At 37.7% G+C, this 18,211-nt stretch overlaps 2 protein-coding genes across 2 annotated transcripts in view; one reads left to right on the top strand and one right to left on the bottom strand.

Annotated features, from left to right (window-relative positions):
- Positions 1 to 18,211, top strand: part of MCUB (mitochondrial calcium uniporter dominant negative subunit beta) — a 1,088,652-nt gene that overhangs the window by 237,872 nt on the left and 832,569 nt on the right. The window lies entirely within an intron of this gene.
- COL25A1 (collagen type XXV alpha 1 chain) overlaps positions 1 to 18,211 on the bottom strand; it is a 490,679-nt gene that overhangs the window by 6,785 nt on the left and 465,683 nt on the right. The window contains exons 26-32 of the mRNA XM_050791058.1: positions 15,975 to 16,055; positions 15,023 to 15,085; positions 14,350 to 14,400; positions 11,127 to 11,153; positions 7,521 to 7,601; positions 3,741 to 3,776; positions 1,770 to 1,823 (exon numbers count right to left, since the gene is read on the bottom strand). Coding sequence (XP_050647015.1) covers positions 1,770 to 1,823; positions 3,741 to 3,776; positions 7,521 to 7,601; positions 11,127 to 11,153; positions 14,350 to 14,400; positions 15,023 to 15,085; positions 15,975 to 16,055 — 393 coding nt within the window. The remainder of the gene's footprint in view (positions 1 to 1,769; positions 1,824 to 3,740; positions 3,777 to 7,520; positions 7,602 to 11,126; positions 11,154 to 14,349; positions 14,401 to 15,022; positions 15,086 to 15,974; positions 16,056 to 18,211) is intronic.

The following is an 18,211-nucleotide window of genomic DNA, read 5'->3' as shown; positions in this document are numbered from 1 at the left end:
GTAAATACAAGAGTAACACTTTACACTGCACACCATTTGACTGAAACTATGCCTTCAAATTCTTAGCAATTTCATTTGCTCTTCTGGTTAATTCTGCTCCAGCACTGAGACCTGATACTCTTGTGACATTGTGGAGCTATCGGAAGTAGCAGCTGATTTACCACATGGTAAACCCTCTTGAGCCCCAGGGCATTCTGCCAAAAGACTGCCTGAGATTTGCTGCTCCATTTTTAGTACATGGGCTGGGTTTCTTCATACAATGCTTGAAAGCCAATATGCGTCAGCAGCGTTGAGGCTTTTAGCTTTTAAATATTTTTAATTAAGATGATCTTCAGAAGTCATTGGTTTGATCTTAGAAATATGACAATTGCACATTCAGATTATACGTTCCCTTAGAACTCATCTCTTTCTACAAGCATTCTTGGATAAAGCCAATCTTCATCACTGTACAGCTTGTACTATTTGTATTACTTTGGCCTCATTCTCTGGTTATTTCCTGCATGCATTTTTCTTTCTCTGCAATTAGATTGTAAACTCTTCTAGGTCAAGAAGAATAGCTGCTTTTTTTTGCAGCATTCAGTATATATTAATAAATATTAATAAAAATATTAATAAAAGACGGGGAGATAATTAATCAATTATAATGGTATTTATTATTCAATGTACTGAAGCAAATGAGCAAAATAGGCTTTGCCTAAGTGGGAGGAGAGTGTTTCCAGCTCACACTAGCAGTGATACCATGCTTCGCACATCGTAGCATTTGGTAAATATTTCCCAAATGAATGAGATCACTCTACAGAACACAGAATTATAGAGTTGGAAGGTATGTTAAAGAAATGACTACTGGCCCTCTTTTTTTAAAGCAAATTATCCCAGACTGATGAAATCTATCTAGTTTTTAAAAGACCACAAACTTGCACAGTGAATCATTCCAACATTTTGAAGCCCTCACTATTAAAATACTTTCTTTATATCCTGTCCTGGATGGTAGGGAAATTGATGACATAATTTCACTCAGACACACAAAAATACTTCTAAGATTTCCAAGGTGAGGAAAAGAAATAGTGGGAGAAAAAGAGAAAGAGAGAGAGAGCGCGAGAGAGCGCAAGCATGAGAGGGAGAAGAGAGAAGAAAGTTTCAAGTAGATGACCATTTATCTTCCATTCTGAATGTCTTTTTTTTTCCCCAAAAGATATGGAAACGTGGCCTAGCAATAGAGAGGTTAGTGAAAGGTTTTTGTTTTATAATGCACTGAAATTATTTCCTTATGGTTAAAGAAAAACAGCCTATCCTTTAGCTTTAAAAAAGGGGGAGCATGTGTAACTGTGCAGAAAAGAATACTTAGGTTTCATTATTTCCTTTGGAAAAAAGTTATAAGCTACTCTGAATGAGTACAGTAGCTTTATATAAAAGATTATCAACCAGAATACATACTCCTAGAAATTTTAGCTCCATTGACTCCAACTTTCTGGATGAAGGCCAAATGAAAATATCTTCCTTATGGGTGAAGGAAGAATCATCTGAGCTATTTATTTTAGCTATGTAAATGTATGTGTTGTTTTTATTAAGGCAGCCATGTTCTATTTTATGCTCTGTGGTTTTCTTCTGTCAATATTAGGACTCTGAATAGAACTTAGGATGGTATCTCTTTTTATTTAATATTAGATAGCCCTTTATTTCTTCTGAAAAATGAACACTTCAACTAATATGGAAAAGCCATGCTCTGTGTTTTCTTTAGTACAAGCTTCATAACCTCAGCAACAACTTACTCTTTCTCCTTTGGGACCTGCAGGGCCATGGGGTCCCATAGGACCATCTGTTCCCTAAAAAAAAAAAAAAGATAATATGAGATATATCACAAGGGCTGCAGGAATAGCAGTTATAATTTATCCTGAATTTTTCCTAGGTGAATGGTGCCTAAGAATACCAGTAAGACAACTCATCTCCTTTCAAAGTGCTTCATGCTTGATTATTTCAGGCCAGCGGTTTTCAAGAAACTCATGCAAAAAGGATGAATTATATAACTGCATGTTTCAATGAAAGGTACACACAAAAAGCTGCATATCATATTTAATTATATCTTTTTCCTCTGACTAAATAAAGCATCATTGGCCGGGTGCAGTAGCTCAAGCCTGTAATCCCAGCACTTTGGGAGGCTGAGGTGGGTGGATCATCTGAGGTCAGGAGTTTGAGGCCAGCCAGCCTGGCCAACATGGTGAAACCTCGTCTCTATTAAAAACACAAAAATTAACTGGGCATGGTGGTGGGCACCTGTATTCCCCTACTCAGGAGGCTGAGATTGTAGTGAGCCAAGATCGTGCCACTGCACTCCAGCCTGGGCAACAGGGCGAGACTCGGTGTCAAAAAATAATAAATAAATAAATAAATAGAGCATCTTCACTTTGCCCCATAATCCTAAGAAGAAAAATGTAATTGTTTTTCCTTCCTGTCACCTTTTCCTCAAGCCCTTCTCTACACTCACTGCCACCCTTAGCCGGGCAAGCTCTGAACTCTTGTTTTCAGCTGTTTAAGAGGCTTGAACAGTTACACAAGTAGAAGAAAATTATGAAGCAAATGAAAACAGTGTGTAACTGTTCAATCCAAACTTTCTGCAGCTCTCTTGGGGGCAGCAGGCGCTTACAGGAAAGGAATCATTCTTATAGATTCTGCGGCAGTGGCTGGTCACTAGGCTTACAACTCACAAACCAGGCAGCCAAGATGAACTTAAATATAGAATTCCCTTTTGTACCCCTGGTTAGTTCAGGATTAGGATTTCTGCGGGAGAAGAGGTGATATTTGAATGAATGTAAGAACGCTGAGGTCCAGTGAAAATCATGACTGCCTGAAATAAGTTTTTAGAATTGAAAAGATGGGAATTTCTTTTAGATTCTTAAAACTGTAGCCAGGACTTCGAGTATACTTGCTCATTTCCAGGATGACTATGTTTAGATTCACACAAAATGGATTATAATATTTGCAAATGTAGGAACTATTTCAGCATGATTTTTCTTTAGTATTCCCATTTCTGTTCTACTATTCTGGTTTATTCTGTTAGAGCCTTGTGATAAGAAAGAATTCAGAGTTTAAAATTCATTCTAATGTTGCCGAATTCTCATCAGCTTAACTGATATTTTTCTTACTGCCTGATTTCAAAGTTCACGTTCAGAAGACTTCTAAATACTGAGTATTTGTGGCTGAAATTTAAGAGCTGGAGCTGTTAAGAACCAAAGAAAAAAAGACAAAATGACAGAAGACAGACAAGTCATTTCTATGAACAGAAATTGAAAGTTAGTGCCAAGGAAGAAGTTACATTTGATGGGCATAAGTCTAAAAGGAAAAGCAAGTTATAATAATTTCACATTATTTTAATCTTTTCAGAGGGCCGCTCTCATGGAATTGTAGGGGATGTCTGTCTACTGGTTCTGGAAAAATTCGTCCGGGATTCTAAGATAATGAAGCCCATTAGTCTGGTCATTCTTCCCACCTAGCAAATTATCCAGACTTGAACACAAGCTTCAGAAAGACGTTCTGGCAGTTTAGCTGTTCTCCAGACAGAGTTGCAAGCGTCCTCTGTCCACTTTTCCCCTCTTTGCGGCCATCTTTGTCCACCTTCCCCTTTTACGACAGCTCTAAGTACACCCTCATCATTTGATGAGAGGACATGGAGCAAAGGGGTCTGTCCTGAAGTGCACGATTCACAGCCACAAAACATGTCAGAACAAGACAAGGGACTGACTCACCCGGGATCCTGGCTTTCCGTCTAAGCCAGATGCTCCCTGTGTGATTTGGTTGGTAGCAGGGTTGGTGGGTGTAACACGAATGACAAGAACAGAGATTAGTATGAGGTACCGATGAACAAATGTAACACTTCAAACAACATAATACGCAGTTACAGGGTTCTGGGATGAATATCACATTGCTACAAATTGTTAGTTAAAAAAAAAACAAAAACCACATGACAAACACCCCACAGATGATGGCATTTTAATGACATTTCTATTTGACAAATTCTTATTTAGAAATCAAGCTAATGAAGTGTATAAACTGGGCTACAAAGTAGTTACTTATAACAGTCGCAGGCTTCTATCTAATTTCCCTATGAAATTCATTTTCTAAAGACTGTGCTGTTCACCATATATTTCTTTAGGTTCTGAAGAGAAAAGAATGGGCTAAAAAAAGGGCTCATTATAATAATCAATCAAATTTAGCATTTCAGAGAGAAAAAAAGAGCTCTGGTTATACTTGTTAAAATAGTGTTTATGAATAACAAATGCAGGGTTTTCACATGTTAGGATGACTCTTGGTGGATTTTACATCAACAATAATTACTCATTGTTTTCTCATTTGTTCCTACTGTTCACACTACCTTCCACTAGAGGGACTTCTAGGAAAGGGAAAAAGCCAGAAAACAGTTCGTGCGACCAAGCAAAAAATAACTTCCAAACTAAATTGTTTCTCGATTCCTTCAAATAATCTTTGCATCAAAGCCCGACTGGGGAAATAACTTTAAAAATTTAATGTTCTCAGACAATGCACGCTTTTCTTCACTTTGAACTCTAGGCTACACATAAATAGTGTATGATTAAAAAATGGCATTTTCAATGTTTGTTTCAAGAATAAGCACAATTATTTCTTTGATACGGCTTTTGTGTTTCAAAGCGCTAGTATTTATTTATAGTCCTTTAAAAATATTGGTTAGATCAAGGAGTATTTAAGAAAGAAAATGCACTGGCCCTAAAAATTCTCTTGTCAAGATCGCAGAACTATTTCCCAATTTTATGCTTCAGATGCAGTTAATAATACAAAATGGAAAAAAAAATCGATTCCAGATGAAAACTCTATATACATGTTGGGTATTTTGAGTTTTTATTTTAAAATTTCTTCTGTATAATCCTATTATGAGCCATACTATAACTGCAAAATACATACTTTTTTTTTTTTTTTTTTTTTTTTTTTTTTGAGATGGAGTTTCACCCTTGTTGCCCAGACTGAAGTGCAATGGCACAATCTTGGCTCACTGCAACCTCCATCTCCCAGGTTCAAGCGATTCTCCTGCCTCAGCCTCCCGAATAGCTGGGATTACAGGCATGCGCCATCACACCCAGCTAATTTTTGTGTTTTTAGTAGAGACAGGGTTTCATCATGTTGGCCAGGCTGGTCTCAAACTCCTGATGTCCACTGATCACCTGCACTTTGGGAGATCACTGGCTAGTCTCAAACTCCTGATCTCCCAAAGTGCTGGGATTACAGGTGTGAGCCACCGTGCCTGGCCTACGTACATCTTTTTTTTTTTTTTTTTTTTTTTTTTTTTGAGATGGAGTCTCGCACTGTCGCCTAGGCTGGAGTGCAGTGGTGTGATCTCAGCTCACTGCAACCTCCACCTCCCAGGTTTATGCCATTCTCCTGCCTCAGCCTCCCAAGTAGCTGGGACTACAGGCACCCGCCACCACACCCGGCTAATTTTTTTATTTTTAGTCGAGACAGGGTTTGTTAGCCAGGATGGTCTTGATCTCCTGACCTGGTGATCCACCCGCCTCGGCCACCCAAAGTGCTGGGATTACAGGCATGAGCCACTGTGCCCAGCCTTACATATGTCTTTTGTTAGCAATAATTACAATAAAAATGTATATTGTTGTTCGTTTGTTTAAGGTTAGCATAGGTACAGCTGTTAGCTAAATGTTCCATAAAAATTATCAATAGCCCTAAATTTTAAATTAGGGCAGACTTTAAATAAATCAGATTGAAAGTTTAAATAAAATAGAAAATCCAGACTTTCTTTTGCCTTTTGATACTTTCTTCAGTTACCATTATTATAACATTTGAAAATAAATGTAGGCCAGGCATAGTGGCTCACATCTATAATCCCAGAGCTTTTAGAGGCTGAGGAGGAAAGACTGTTTGAGGCCATGAGTTAGAGATCAGCGTGGGAAACATTGCGAGACCCAATCTCTGTAAAATATTTAAAAAAATAAATCGCTTGAGCCCAGGACTTTGAAGCTGCAGTGAGCTATGATTGTACCATTAGACTCTAGCCTGGTGACAGAGTGAGACGCTGTCTCAAAAAGAGAAAAAAGAAAATAAATGGTGAAATTGTAATAATTTTACACTGATACTATTATATCTACCTAGAATGCTGAATTAATGACTCACATAAATTATAGAGGTTTTATGCCTGTAGTCCATTGATCTAATTGGTGTGATTAATTGATTAAACCTATATTCTAGGCTGGGCTGGTGGCTCATACCTGTAATACCAGCACTTTGTGAGGCTGAGGCGGGTGGATCACCTGAGGTCAGGAGTTTGAGACCAGCGTGTCCAACGTGGTGAAACCCCATCTCTACTAAAAATAGAAAACTTAGCTGGGCATGGTGGTGCGCACTTGTAATCCCAGCTACTCGGGAGGCTGAGGCACAAGAATTGCTTGAACCTGGGAGATGGAAGTTGTGGTGAGCCGAGATGGCACCACTGCACTCCAGCCTGGGTGACAGAGAGAGCCTCTGTCTCAAAAATAAATAAATTAAATAAACTTATAATATAAGGTTTACATCAGTCATTCAATAAATAAATACCTACTGACCATCTACTATATGTGGGATGTATGTAAGGCACTTGCTATCAACTGGCATAAAGTATAATACCCATGGCAAAAATGAAATAAGTGGTCATCAGCTTTTTTTCCTCCCACATTTCAAATTGTGTATAAACTATATTCTGCTACTGATTTTATGTCATATTTTACTCATGTAATCTGTATTGTTCTTTGTTGATTTGTATCTGTATTCACCTAATAGGTGGCATATTAAAGGCTTGAAATTAAAGCCTCGTAATAACAATTTTTTAAAAATCTCCGTTTAGTTGTTGTGGAAAGAAGGCTGACATAAAGAAAACGAAGAGCCAGGGGGAGATTCCTTCTTCATGAAAAATAAAAATCTCTAAACAACTGCAAAATACTTCTTTTATACTACTCACTATTGCCACAAGAACCTCATAACAGGGAATTTTCAATACGAACAACATAAAACACGTAGAACATGATATGATTGATTAATGTAAGGAGCCACAGCATTGACCTCATGCCATCAACAATGGCCAATTCCATACCTGCCACCAACTGAGGGCTACAGTTTTTGGTATCCAAGGAGAAAAAAACAATTGAGGAGGCATTTTAAACTGCACTAGACTATAAAAAGTGTTTGGGAGAAACTATGAAATAATGAGCACAACACTTTTAAAAGAAGGGGATAATGGGAGAAGAATTGTCAGCCCTAAAAGAGGAAGGTTGGCATGTATGTAATTGAAGAATGACAGGACATTTATAGCATTGTTTGTTGCGGGTCTTCCTCTTACAGAAAAGCAGGCATCAGAGACACAAAACTGAGCTGAGCTCTCCTCGAACATAATGTGTTTCCTAATTACAGAAACCTCAACAGTACGAGCTGCTGAGTAAACTAGAGTTATCACGTAGGGTAGAAAGAAAAATCTGAGATTTGCACTAAAATGGAAAGTTTTCTTTACTTACTGGAAGACCAAGGGGTCCTCTGTCACCCTTTTGACCTGGTTCACCCTTCAATCCTTTAACACCATTTAACCCTGGTTCACCCTAAATGCAAAAGCAAATGCCAATTTTGGTTGCTATTATGGGTGTTTAAACTGTGAGAGAAGAGAGCCAGTCTCTGAAATAGTTGCAGATTCCAGTTTTAGGAAACAGCAGAGTCAGGCTAGATTTGTCTTGCACCAAATATTAATTTTTAAAGTTAAAATTAGTTACTAAACTGACATCAACAATTAATATTCTAGAAATCAAAATTCCCAGGAAAGTGTGCTCCTTACAATAAAAATATGTATGGTTGATTTCCTAAATTTTTCAGTTCTATCTCAAGGAAATTCATGTTATACCACATTTTTATGATCAAATAATTCAAAGACAATCGAGTGGAGGATGCTGAAGAAGATTCAGTAGAAGAAAAAAAAAACCCACTCTGCTGGAATGGAAAACTGGAATATGCAGGACAGGGTTATAGACAGATATTTTAAGCCTTTAAGCATGTTGTCCAACAGAATGAACTAAAAATGTAGCAGCTGATGTTTGAAGTAATGCCATTTAGCAAGTCCTCATTCACTGCCCTTGCCAAGTCAGATCCCTACATGGACTAATCAACAAATCACCAATCCCAGGAGAAAATATGAAGATCAAAGAACTTAAATGTAGTTTTACTAACTATCCATCTGCCCAATGTTAGAATAAAGAAAGTATGAATTTAACTCAGGGTGACATTATAAAAGCCACGGTAAATGGTAAATTATTGACTCTATTTTTAAAAACCAAGAAATACAGTACACCTATTTTCCATCAGTAACAACATGTTAGATATCAAGTTCTGACCTGTATAATTTTTGACTTTTATGTGTAGACATTAATTTGCCAAGAAAATCTTGAAGGACTTGTGAATGAGAGATGATTTCAGACACAAATGCCCTATAGAGTCTTGCTGGGTTGGGACGGGAAAGGGAAGAGGCTATACTGACATGACAGAAGGGGTTTTTAACCTGGGTAATATTTACTCAACTTGCCTAATGATGTAAGTCAGTGTAGCGCTTGTTAAACATAAAGAGTTCAGGGCCCCACCCAGTCCATGGTAGCACAGAAATGGGTATCTTTAATAAGCCTCCCAGGTGATTCTTATCAGGAAATTCTGGGAAACACTGAGCTAGATTCATGCATGGAATCATGTTATGTATTTGAACTTTCAAAGGGGGTCGCAAAGTGATAAACACATTGGCATGGCATAAAAAAATCCAGGATTTTGAAGATAGGATGTTTGCTGCACAGCCACTCTAGGAAGTCCAAATGTGCCGGTTGTTGGTAAGATAGTATCCTGGGAATTCTACTGATTGAGGACACGATATTAAGGCCAAGGCTCAATAGTCAGTGACTAATTTGAGATCTGTGGCTTTGCATGTGTGTGTACTTTCAGCAAGTGGTCTTGAGGTACTTGGGGTTAAATCCAGTGACAGAAAGACCAAATTTCAAGTCTGGACCTAAGTTCTAGTCCCAGATGTGTCATGAACTAGCTGTGTAATTTGGGGCAAATAACCTAAACTGTTTGGGCCTGTAGTTTATCATCTATGAAATCAGGGAACTTGCATAGATATCGATGAGGTCTTTTCAACTTTATAATATCTGAAACTTATGATTTAAGTAAGAATTGAAGTTGTATGGACAAAATAAATTGTTGCATTCTAGAAATCAAAAGCTTCTTGGGCATCTCCTAATCCAACTGTGATGGCATATCTGAATCACTTATGAAATTAAATATCTTGGTGACATTATCCTTAGTCATTATGACCAGGCTGGTTTTTGTTGGCATCTTAAAATCCAAGAGTAGGGCTGGGCGCGGTGGCTCAAGCTTATAATCCCAGCACTGTAGGAGGCCAAGGCAGGCGGATCACCTGGGGTCAGGAGTTCAAGACCAGCGTGGCCAACATGGTGAAACCTCGTCTCTACGAAAAATACAAAAATTAGTCGGGCATGGTGGTGGGTGCCTGTAATCCCAGCTACTTGGGAGGCTGAGGTAGGAGAATCACCTGAACCCAGGAGACAGAGGTTGCAGTGAGCCGAGACTGCACCATTGCTCTCCAGCCTGGGAAACAAGAGCGAAATGCCATCTCAAACAAACAAACAAACAAACAAACAAAAATCCAAGAGTAGGAAACATTGATTTTGTCCAGATGGGGAAAAAGGCTGAGAGAGATTAAACAACTACTAAGATCACAAAGCTGATAGATGGTGCTCCTGTTTTCTGACTCCCCCAGATAGTACTCTCACCCCAAAGTCTAATTGATGCTTCTGAGATACTGTTAACTCACTGGCCTTATTGGAAGGTAAGGTAGTCTAAGAAGAATAAAGAGGCGTGAACTTCTCCCATTCCTGGGTGTCACCTGCCTGACTGGGAAAAGGAAACCCAGATTTTCTGAGTCAGACCAATACCTGCCACCATCCCTAGAGCTGCGTGGGCTAAAGAGAGCCAGCGTCCCCCGAGGAGACAGTGGCCTGCCTCTGGGCTTTGTGACGCCTAGTGCCAACATTGCCTTTATGTGTCTTCCCAGCCCCTACCTGTTAGTTGCACCAGCTCACTACTGAGGCACTCTCAGGAGTTCATGAACCTTCTTTCAAGCAGGCTTGAGGATGAGTTATAGAATTTTTCTGTTCAGAACCAAGTATCACATAGCAACAATAACAGCTGTCTTTTGATATTTATCAACAGCTGCACCAGATATTTTGCTAAGTGTTTTATAATCATACCTCATTAAGTTATCACAGCACTGTAAGGTGAGTTACCCAGTTGAGTAAATAAAGGATCAGAGAGGGTCCATAATCTGCTCAAAGTGATACAGCCTGGCAAGATTGAGATTAGAACATAAGTCTTTATCACATATGTTCCCTGAAAGGGGGAGCTTGTCTTTCAGGGCTTATTTTAATCTGCTGGGATGTCCTCTTGGTCTAGACTAAGGCAAAGGACAGGTGGAGACCATCTTCATCATGCAAGCTACACTAATTCTGACAAAGAGGAGCTTTTCTCCCATGTTCTCTTTTTAACCCAAAAGTATAGAATGCATGTAAGTGCTGTGATCTTCTTCCCAGTATAGCACACCTGAAATACCCCACCCACTTCTAGACCAATGACCTCTGGGCAGATACAAAATTAAGATGCTGGAGAGGCAAAGCATTTAGATGTGGTATGACTACATGGCAAGCAAGAAATATCAATTACTAACATCCAAATATACAGCTAGAGACACCATTTAAAAAAGCATCTAGACTAGTCTGAGAATCTCATCAGATTCACTTCTAAATGGTTGACTTGAGTACATTATGATTCATAATTTGAGAAGCTTACATAGTAACCAGGAAAAAGGCAAAATGAGGAATAATTTATCTCCAGGTGATCACTTAAATTTGTTATAAGTCATTTTGTGTTATGAGATTTAAACATCTGGATGCTTAAAGGCTCAAAGATTATCAACATTACTTGACAAATAAGACAGGACAGACATGCTTCTGTCATGCTTCTCCATGATTATCAAGGAAGCAGAAATCAAATAATCAAGGGATTTGTTGGATTACCTTTGGTCCAGGAAGTCCATGAGGTCCCTGAAAATGGAAAACAGAGCTTTTAATTAAGAATTGATTCTCTGTTTCCCAGCAGGAGTGAATATTATATCACATAACAAAAGAGATGTAAGACAAGAATCTTCTTGTTTGAGCTATAGCTAGAGGCAGGCTAGTGGATATTATTTATTACCTACCAAAAGTTCCTGCCAGTTCTTGGATTGCTCTGTAATAGGAAATTCATTAATAGCAATTCTGTCTGCTAATACCTTTGAGGAGGGAGAAATCCGCCAGGGTTACGTGGAAGAAAGAAGTAGGAAAAAACAGTATTCTGAAGAAGTAAATTATGGTCACTCTTTCCTCCCATTGCTCAAGAAAGAGCATTATTGGAATGATCTAAGCCACAGAGCATAGCCAGTCATCCCTTTCTGACTAGCTCCATTTCTATTTTACACCATAAACAATTATTATTGACTTCTTCTCCTTCTCCTTCTTCTTCTTCCTTCTCCTTCCTCCCTCCCTCCCTTTCTCTCTTCTTCTTTCTTTCTTTCTTTCTTTCTTTCTTTCTTTCTTTCTTTCTTTCTTTCTTTCTTTCTTTCTTTCTTTCTTTCTTCTTTCTTTCTTTTTCTTTCTTTCTCTTCTTTCTTTTTTTGAAAAAATGGTAATTTTTTCAAATTACCATTAAAAAGTCTGAGTAGAATAAGCAAGATGCTTCATGAGTTCAAATGAAATAAAAATATGACTTTGAAGAGAAATTTGCCAAAGAGAAGCCCCAGATTTTAAGTGACAGGGAAGAGGAGAGGTTTTCCATTAACTCTTCCAGACCCAAGGTGTTGAATAATCTAAAGAAGACAGGAAGTGAGGAGATGACACCCAAGTTTGGGATTCTGGAGCATCATTTATTTAAGATTAAAGAAAAAATTGTTATGTAGGAAAGCTAAGCATTATTATTTAGATTGCATTTATTTTTACAAAAACAAATTCTTCAAAGTTCTTGTAATTGTTTATCGGTGGAAGAAAGTCATAATGCATGCATGACTCAGGATTATAAAACACATATTTTGTAGAAAATCTAAATATACAGACTAGTCAACTTAAATTAACTAAGGTTACTGTGGATTGCTGTAAACATTTCAAGAGATTTAAACAAACTATTTGGAGAAAGGAGTATTTAAATATCCATAAGTAAAATTATAAAACTTCAGGAAAAATTTATATTAAGCAATGCCTATATATTTGTTACATATGTCCACATTAGAATAATATTTTCCTTTTCGATAAGTGTCAGGTAAGCATTTTCAGGAAATGGCTGTTACTTTATCAGGTATTCTTATCTCATTTTAATAATGGCTTAAAATTCCTCTAAACTAATTAATTTTATGATATGAACAGGCTGTAGCATTTTCTAATTTAACTTTCTATCTTATAGTAGAGGAGGTATTAAAAAAAAAAGCCAAAAGTATGCCATTTGCTTAATTCTTAATGAACCATCTAGTTTTAAGAAAATAAGGTCACACTGGGTGAGGTGGCTCACACCTATAATCCTAGCACTTTGGGAGGCCAAGGCGGGTGCATCACTTGAGTCCAGCAGTTCAAGAGCAGCTTGGGCAATGTGGTGAAACTTCATCTATTCAAAAAATACAAAAATTAACTGGGCGTGGTTGGTGACATGTGCCGTAGTCCCAGCTACTCAGGAGGCTGATGTGGGACGATCACCTGAGCCCAGGAGATAGAGGTTGCAGTGAGCCATGATCGTGCCACTGTACTCCAGCCTGGGCCACAGAGTGAGACCTTGTCTCAAAAAAAAAAAAAAAAAAAAAAAAAAAAAGGAGAAAGAAAGAAAGAGCGAGAAAGGGAGGTAGGGAGGAAGGAGAAGGAAGAAGAAGAAGAAGGAGAAGGAAGAAGAAGAAGAAGGAGAAGGAGAAGGAGAAGAAGTCAATAATAATTGTTTATGGTGTAAAATAGAAATGGAGCTAGTCAGAAAGGGATGACTGGCTATGCTCTGTGGCTTAGATCATTCCAATAATGCTCTTTCTTGAGCAATGGGAGGAAAGAGTGACCATAATTTACTTATTCTGTAATACTGAAGTCTTTTGATTAATTTACACCTGAGAGACACATGTGACCTTCTAGCCTGCTTGACTTGCTCTTATTCTGCTCCAGTCAAAAGCATTTGAAGCACTCTGCCTTTGACATTCTAACCTTAACACAACTGTCATTGGTTTGACATTTAAAGAATTATACTTGCTTAATGGCTGCCTTCCTCACTGGACATCAGTTCCTTCAGGGCAGGGTCACTGTCACCATTGGCCACTGCAAGACACCTGCAGTTAACACTGGCCCTGGCTCAATGAATCAATCAAAGTATCATAAAAGTAAGAAGGAAAAGATCTACCAATATATGTTATCTGAGGAAGTAAGCTTCAATTTTTATCATACTGTTTTACAAATATCCTTTTTTAAAATTGACACATAACTATATTTATGGATACGATATGATGTTTTGATACCTTATACGTAAATGTTCCTACTGAACATTTCATTAAAGAGTTCAAACCTCAAACTTTGTCAGAATCATTCTTTAATGGCTATTACTACTACTACTATTACTATGATTATTATTTTTGAGATAGGGTCTCACTGTCTCCCAGGCTGAAGTGCAAGGGCACGATCACAACTCACTGCAACCTCGGCCTCCCTGGGCTCAGGCAATCCTCCCAACTCAGCCACCTGAGTAGCTGGGACTACAGGCATGTGCCACCATGGCCAGTTAATTTTTGTATTTTTTGTAGAGATGGGGTTTTGCCATGTTGCCCAGGCTGGTAACTCCTGACCTCAAATGATCTGCCCACCTCGGCCTCCCAAAGTGTTGGGATTACAGGCATGAGCCATTGTGTCCAGCTCATTCTAAATCTTATTCTGCTGGTATTAGAGCAGCAGCTGGATAAAATGATTTGCCAGTGTTCACGCTGTAAGGCTGTAGTAGAGCTTGCTATATCTGTCTGTCTTTCCTCACCTCTATCACGAAACTACTCTTATCTCTTCCCAACATATGTGTTTGGGAGAGTGAATGACAACACTGTAAAGTTAATATATCTCAAAGCACCTGGTATTTTCCATCCATTCCACAGAGAGTAGTACAAAATACAAGCTGACTGTTTAGAGGGATGTGTTCATGTTCTCTCTAGTAGCATGCTCATAAATAAGCAATTACATTTTAGAAAGAAGGGAAACTTACCATGGGGCCAGGTGGGCCATGGGGACCTGGTGGGCCTGGTGGGCCTATGATCTGTATGTCCAAAAAATAAAAATGTTTTTGGTTACTTCATTTAGATAAGGCAGTTCAACTTGAATCTTGTGCTGGGGTTCTGCTAAGGCCATTAGTAGTTGCAGAGGAAGAAAGATACTGGAATAAGTGATGTGTTTGATTCTCTAGATTTAGAAATTCCCTTGTGAGAATTAAAAAAATACTCCAAAAAAAAAGTTCTACAAAAGCCAGAATAAATCAAAAGTATGTTAAAAGAAAAGGAAGCAACTGATTACCAAGAAACGCTATAATGTCACTACTATCAAACTCAAATATTTCACTAAGCATAAGCAGGACTCTGGAGAAAACAAACAAGTATGTTCTATATTCACAAAGATCTATCCATTGTTATGAGAAAACCATTGATTTTTTTTCCCTCAGGATTAGACAGTCCTCTGAAAACCTGCTTCTACCTCAGACCTCTGATATACTTTGTCTCTCACTGTGCAAGGCTGACGGATGTTTCTTCTACAGTTTGACAAACCAAGAAGTTTGAGGTCTGTCTACTGTTATTCAGTCATCTGGCAGAGGTGGTATAGGTAAGTAACAGGTCAGCGTGTGAGGAGGCTCAGGAACCATGGAAGTTCAGCCACCATGGACTTACAGAAGGACCCTGTGGACCTGGCATTCCAGAATCTCCTTTTTCTCCTTTCATTCCATTGGCTCCCTACAAACAACCAGTAGCAGAGTTAAGCAGATAAAGTTATTTCCAGTGTAAGAGACAACTGAATTTTCTCCCCAATCCCATTGTTCTCTTGACATTTTATAATATTATGCACTTGCTACATAAAAGAAGGATTTATCTCCTTGCATTCTAGCTTAAAATAGCAACTTTACTAAAATCTCTAGGATTATGGGTGATATGTAAAATAAAATATAAAGTAAATACAAACTGGCTTGAGCTTGATTGGTTAAAGTCCTACGGTGTTTAATATATTGAGTTATAAATGTTATATCTTTTATGGTGGTGTGCAATTTAAACAGCAAAGGTAAGTCTTTTAACTTAGTTTTTATTGACATTTATATACTTCCTTGTTTTATAAAAAAGTCTAAGGCAGTGTAGTTTACTACATTTTTTAAAACAATTTTTACATTTTTCTCCTCCAAATTCTGGGTTAGAATTATGGGCAAAACCACAAAACACCATCCCATAGTATCATACACACAGAGGACACTTTCCAGAGAAATTTGTTTTTTAATTGTCCTGTATTTTTTGGCTCATTTCTTTATTATGGTTTATTTCATAATAACCAGTTAATATCATCTTATGCATACTAAATTAAAGTGGCCAACTATGTTTATTTTATTATCTTCTAGGGAAAACAATTCAGGAAAACATGAAGGCTTACTTTATAATTCATTTGGTTACAAGCTTTACAATTTGAGTTCCCTAGAGTAATTAACCAATAATACCCCTCAAATATTTCAAAATAAAAATATTAGATGAACCACTAGATGAGATTGCAGCTAATGATATAACTCTTTTCTGATTGTTTAATTTACCTTAATAAGAACATAACATAAAAAGTATAAACAAACGAAAGCTATAAACATACCGGTAATCCAGGAAGTCCAATTCCTCCTTTTTCGCCTGTCATACCTGGGTCCCCCATGTCTCCCTTTGAGCCTTTGAGTCCCTAAAAATGATTGATAGAGTTGGCATGTAAGCAGCATACTGACCCCTGATAATTACATCCTAGGGAAAATAGAATTCCGGATCAATTTCATTAGTAGGTGGGTTCAATGTTGAGATGATTCTGATTTTTGTTTTTAGGTCGAGTTATTTCTTACAGCACCCTTCTATATGCAATCAGTACTATTTCTCCCTATAATGAAATAGATTAAGTTCTATTAGACCATTTAAGTATGAAAAACATGAACTTAGGTTTTCACATAATTTCTCCTGATTTTATATTTTTACCTGGCAGCTAATTCTATCTCACCACACCTGAAAACAACTTAATAGATTTCATTCTCAACAATACAGGATGTATTCTGAACCGGGACCTAGTTTTATATAATAACAAATGTCCAGAAAAATTTCTCTCATCTCTATCCACTATACTCCCCTCCCTCCTAACTGCAGGCAGAAGTTCCAGTCACCATCAGTTTGCAATGGTCCAGTCTACAGACTGGTAAATCATTGGATCATTTACCGCACACTAATGCTCAATCAATGCTTAAAAGTATGACAACCTCTTCACAGTGTTCTTATTTTGTTCTCATGATGTCTCTATGAGGTGAGCCAGAATGTTATTTTTATTCTCCTTTACAGTGAGGAAATAAATATGGATTTTGAATGTTAACAAATCTGAATTTTGTAATTTTTTTTTTTTTTTTTTGAGTCAGAGTCTCACTCTGTCACCCAGGCTGGACTGCAATGGCGTGATCTTGGCTCACTGCAACCTCTGGCTCCCAGGTTCAAGCCATTCTCCTGCTTCAGCCTTCCAAGTAGCTGGGACTACAGGCATGCACCACTATGCCCAGCTAATTTTTGTACTTTTAGTAGAGACGAGGTTTCACCATGTTGGCCAGGCTGGTCTCAAACTCCTGACCTCAGGTGATCTGCCCACCGTGGCCTCCCAAAGTGCTGAGATTACAGGCATGAGCCACCATGCCTGGCCTGAATTTTATAATATTAGTACTGACATTAATTTATATTTTTAAGCATTTTCATCCTAGGAAACTCACTTCGATATACTGATGGCTCATTCTTCAGTAGAGATGATCATAGTTATTATGGTAAGGGGCTTCTAGGCTGAACAAACCTGTTTATCTTTTCTTTATTAAAAACTATTCATGGATAAAAATTATTTATGGAAAGGAACTTTTCTTGTTAACTGTACCTATTTAATAGTACCTAGTTCAGAATTACCCACTGGGTGAGTAGATGCCTGAATGAATAGATGGATCTTACTGATTAAAAACACCTGGATTATTTTTAGGGATCTACTAACAGAGAGCAGCCAGACGGCAACTTAGTGACAGAAGAAGACCTTGCAAAGCCTATAGAAAAAAAAAAAAAAGCTAGCTGCTATATCTGTAGGAGTCACATTGTATATCATTATGCATGTCAAATTAATTACTTATAATGACCAATGGTCAGAGAAGTAACATAGACAGACTTTAAAATTCTAAGTGATCTATGATATAGCAAATCATCTAAGGTATCTATGTTTTTTTTTTTTATCACATGTTCACTTAATATGGCATTATTATTGTTTCAACATATAACTCTGATATTAAAAATAACATCTCCTACACCTAATTTTCCTATCTAATACTTTCTTCTAAGGAGTACATGTTCACTAGCTGTATTAAGAATCCTTTTGATTTCTTATGATTTTCCTGATTTTAGCCATTTCTCGGGTAAATAATGGAAACTAAGAAAACACTAAAGATCTTGAAATGAACCCTTTTGATTCCATTCCAAATTCTGAATACTGTCCATGTTCTCCAGCTCAGATTCTTTTAGGGCAGGGGTCGCCAAACCATGGCTCACAGGCCAAATCCATCCCAGGGATTGTTTTTGTACAGAGTGAATTAAAAAAAAAAAATGTTGAGGTGTTAACCAAAAATAAATAAATAAAAAGGAAAGTTCAGCACAGAGTGTATGTGGCCTGTAAAGCCTAAAGCATTTACTATCTGGACTTTTATTAACCAAGCTTGCCGACTTCTGTTTTAGGGGGAACCCTCAGAGATATACTACAATACTCTGCCAAGCTACAACTTCCCGGCCTGTTTCTGTATTTTCTAAGGATCTAGGGATTAGGTGTCATCTTTATTTGGGAAA

This window comes from Macaca thibetana, chromosome 5 (assembly GCF_024542745.1).
Source record: "Macaca thibetana thibetana isolate TM-01 chromosome 5, ASM2454274v1, whole genome shotgun sequence".
Classification (NCBI taxonomy): domain Eukaryota; kingdom Metazoa; phylum Chordata; class Mammalia; order Primates; family Cercopithecidae; genus Macaca; species Macaca thibetana.
Note: the sequence above shows the minus strand (reverse complement) of the source record. Positions and strands in the feature narration are given on the sequence as shown.